General features: G+C 51.6%; 1 protein-coding gene across 1 annotated transcript; it reads right to left on the bottom strand.

Annotated features, from left to right (window-relative positions):
* Nucleotides 1-2512: 2512 nt before the first annotated feature.
* LOC148802850 (uncharacterized) lies at nt 2513-3091 on the bottom strand. Its single transcript, XM_088896367.1, has one exon. It carries the CDS (start codon nt 3089-3091, stop codon nt 2513-2515), a length of 579 nt encoding a protein of 192 aa, XP_088752493.1.
* Between the last annotated feature and the right edge of the window lie 880 nt (nt 3092-3971).

Consider the following 3971-nt stretch of genomic DNA (forward strand, 5'->3'; position numbering starts at 1 on the left):
TAACCTTGCCAGAGTGCCTTGTGTGTTAGGGTGTGCGTGCCGGGGTGGTCTTCGCAGATACCTTCATGGATCTCCCTGAGGACGTAATCTACCTCGGCTGGGGAGAGACATTTCAGGTAGGGGAGAGTGTGCGAGTGACGATAGAGTTGACCTTGGATGAGGCAGTATTGGGATGATCTATGCTGGAGTCTTTTTGCTTATGTCTGATCTTCTGGAAGTGTGCCTTCTCGGAGATACTATGTGATGGGGTCCATCCAGGACGGACTGTGCTGCATCAGGAGGATGAGGAGGGCTGTCAGTGCGATGCTCGGTTGAGCTAGCATGTCTAACCGCACTGTTGCATCGAGGTCGACTTTCGGGGAGCTAGCTAGCTTTGACAACGCATTGGCTTGTGTGTTTTCGGCTCGAGGGATCTACTGGATGTTGAAATGCTCAAGCTGGTGGATGAGATCTTGCACCTTCTATAGATAGCTCGCCATTGTAGGTGTCCACATCTCGAACTGGTCGTGGATTTGGTTGACTACCAACTGGGAGTCGCTGAAGGCTTCTCTGGGCTCCTAGGTCTAAGGTGAGGCAAAGTTTGACAATCAGGGCCTCATACTCAGCCTTGCTGTTGGGTGCTTTAAACTCGAACCAAAGAGCATGCTCTAAGACCATGTCATCTGGGCCGAGGAGAAGGAGGTCAGCCCCGTTGCCTTGCTGATTTGATGATCCATCCACATGCAAAGTCCATCTTGTGGCGGCGGGGTAGGATCCTCGGCGGTGAATGTGCATTCAGCGATGAAGTTGGCCAGGGACTAAACTTTAATCGTGGGTCGGGGTGTGTACTCAATGTCAAACTCACTTAGTTCTACGCTCCATTTGATCAAGCGACTAGATGCTTCCGGCCTTTGGAGGACATGCTTGAGTGGCTGGTCGGTGAGCACTCAAATGTTGTGGGCTTGGAAGTATGGCCTGAACTTTCTGGCTGACACCGAGCTAACAACCCGGTCTTCCTCCTTAACCAACACCGAATGTTGTGAGCATTCAAACATTGTGAGCTCTTTACCCGGTCTTCCTCCTTAACCAACACCGAGCTAACAACCTCATCCCCAGCCGAGAGGTAGAACAATAGCTCACCCCCTGGGCTCATCTTGGTGAGGAGAGGTGGCGAGCTCCGGTACTGCTTCGGCTCTTGAAAGGACCGTTCACATTCCTTGGTCCACTGAAATTCCTTCGGTCGCTTGAGGGCTTTGAAGAAGGGCAGACACCGATCCGCAGATTTGGACATGAATTTGCTGAGGGCGGCAACTCTACCGGTGAGTCATTAAACTTCTTTGTGAGTCCGGGGTGATTGCATGTCGAGGATGGCCTGCATTCTTTGGATTTGCCTCAATCCCCCTTTGGGTCACCATGAACCCCAGGAATTTACCCGAGTTGACCACAAAAGCACATTTGGTTGGGTTCAACTTCATCTTATACTTCCTGAGGGTGCCGAACACTTCCTTTAGGTCGGCAAGGTGGTGCTTGGCCTTCTTTCTCTTCATGAGCATGTCGTCGACGTATGCTTCCACATTTCAACCGAGCTGGTCCTTAAATACCTCATTCACCAACCGCTGATAGGTGGCATTGGTGTTCTTGAGGTCGAAGTGCATCACCTTGTAGCAGTATAGGCTGTGGTCAGTGATGAAAGCCGTTTTCTCCTGGTCATCTAGGTGCATTTGAATCTGGTTGTACCCCGAGAAAGCATCCATGAAGCTCAAGAGTTCATGCCCTACTGTCGTGTCAATGAGCTAATTAATCCTCGGTAGAGGGAAGCTGTCCTTAGGGAAGGATTTGTTTAGGTTGGTGAAGTCGTTGCATATCCTCCACTTCCCATTTGCCTACTTCATCATCACCACGTTGGCCAGCCAATCGGGGTATTTGACTTCCCGAATGAAGCCGGCATCGAGTAACTTCTACACTTCATCAGCGATCACTTGCCACCGCTTTGTAGCAAAACTTCTCTTCTTTTGCTTGATAGGTCGGTAGTGAGGGTCAACGTTTAGGTGGTGTGTGATGACTTCAGGGTCAATCCCCGACATGTCCACCGCTGACTAAGCGAACACGTCGGCGTGATCCCTTAGCAGCTACACAAGCTCTTCCTGAAGGCGGTCATCTAGGAGAGAGCCGACCTGGACTGTCCTCTTGGGGTCTTCTTCATTAAGTGGCACATGGATGAGGTCTTCGACAGGTTGGCCGCACTGTGTTCTCACCTCGTCCCGCAGATCATAAGCTTCTGCCATCAACGTTTCCGCGGCCGGGCGTGGTCGTTGGCAGGAGAGCAAGTAGCACTACCGTGCAGTTCTTTGGTCTCCACGTGCTACCCCTATACCGTATTCGGCAGGGAACTTCATGGCGAGGTGGAATGTAGAGACCATAGCCTATAGAGCATTAAGGGTCGACCTGCCATGGATGGCATTGTACAATGAGGGAAAACGAACCACCATGGTCGTCGCAGTGATGTCGCCGTCTCTGATCAGGAGGGGAAGGGTTATCCTTCCAGTGGCAAAAGGGACTCCTCGGAGAAGCCCATTAGGGGAGTGTTGACAGGGGTGAGGCGCTCTTTGTTGATGCCGAGCTTCTCGAATGTGTCCTTGAAGAGAACATCAACGGAGCTACCTGTATCAAGTAGAATCCGCCACATCTCAAAGTTGGCAACCTTGGATGTGATTACCAAGGCATCGTCATGTAGGGTCCGAACCCCCCGGAGGTCATCGTCAATGAAGGTGATTGATTGGTTGCGCTTCTTCTTGTGCCCCCAGTTGTCGATTTCGCACAACCGCGCATACTTCTTGTGCCCTGAGCTGTTCTCTCCCCCTACGACGATCCCTCCTGATATCACATGGATCACACCAACAAGATGAGCTTGGGGCTGTGGCCGACCATCCTTCGTGCACTGTTCCTCCTGCGCTGGCTTCTCACTTTTGTTGATGAACCCGCCGAGGTACCTGTGCCTGATTAGGTCTTCGATGTGGTTGCGCAGGTTGAAGCAGTTCTCCGTGTCGTGGTCGTGGTTCCTATGGAATTCGCAGTACTTGTTGTTGTTCCTCTTGTTGCCTTGTGTTTTCATCTTCTCGGGCCACTGGACGTAACTACGGTCACGGATTTGCATCAGAACCTCAGACCACGGTGTATTCAGCGACGTAAAGTTCCGATAGGTCGTCGGAGGTGTCTGTGGTCTGTGATCAGGTCAGCTGTCCTGCCTCTTGTGGTTTTGATCTGATCTTTTTGACTTCCGCTCCTTTGTGTCTTTCCCCTTTTTGTCGGGCCTTTCTTCCTTGTCCTGCAATTGTGCTTGTGCTTCTTCCGCGTTGATGTATTTCTGCGCATGGCTCATCGGTGTGGTTAGGGTCTGCGGGGGGTTCTTGGAGATGGAGAAGTTAAATGGCGAAGGGCGGAGGCCATACTGAATAGTGGTGATGACCACATACTGATTCAGGTTTTGGACCTATAGCGCTTCCTTGTTGAATCTCACCAGGTAGTCTCTGAGAGATTTTGCCTTCCTCTGCCGTACCTGCATGAGGCTGGTAGAGGTCTTTTAGTGCTTTTGGCTCACCGTGAATTGTGCACGGAATTGGGTTTCCAATTGCTCCCACGACACTATGGAATGTGGAGGCAGGGAGGAATACCAAGTTAGGGCTGGACTTGTAAGGGTGGCCACTAGGGCTTTGCACATCAGGCCCTCAAATGATCCATGCAACATCATTTGAGCCTTCAACGCCTCAATGTGGTCGGCGGGATCAATATTCCCGTCGTACTTGTCGAGCTGGGAGGCACCTCGTCCATGATCTCCTGGGTGAACGGTGGTTCCTTAGCGGTTAGCATGGCTGGCTACGCAGGCTGATCTACAGCCGGCGTCGTGCTTCTCTAGCCTTGGTTGCGCTCAAACTCTGCCAAGCATTGTCGAATGTCCCGAATTTTTGCGTCTTTGTTATCCGATATTGCGGTAC

The sequence above is a fragment of the Nelumbo nucifera genome, chromosome 1 (assembly GCF_055504915.1).
Source record: "Nelumbo nucifera cultivar China Antique chromosome 1, China Antique-T2T, whole genome shotgun sequence".
In the NCBI taxonomy this organism is placed as follows: Eukaryota; Viridiplantae; Streptophyta; class Magnoliopsida; order Proteales; family Nelumbonaceae; genus Nelumbo; species Nelumbo nucifera.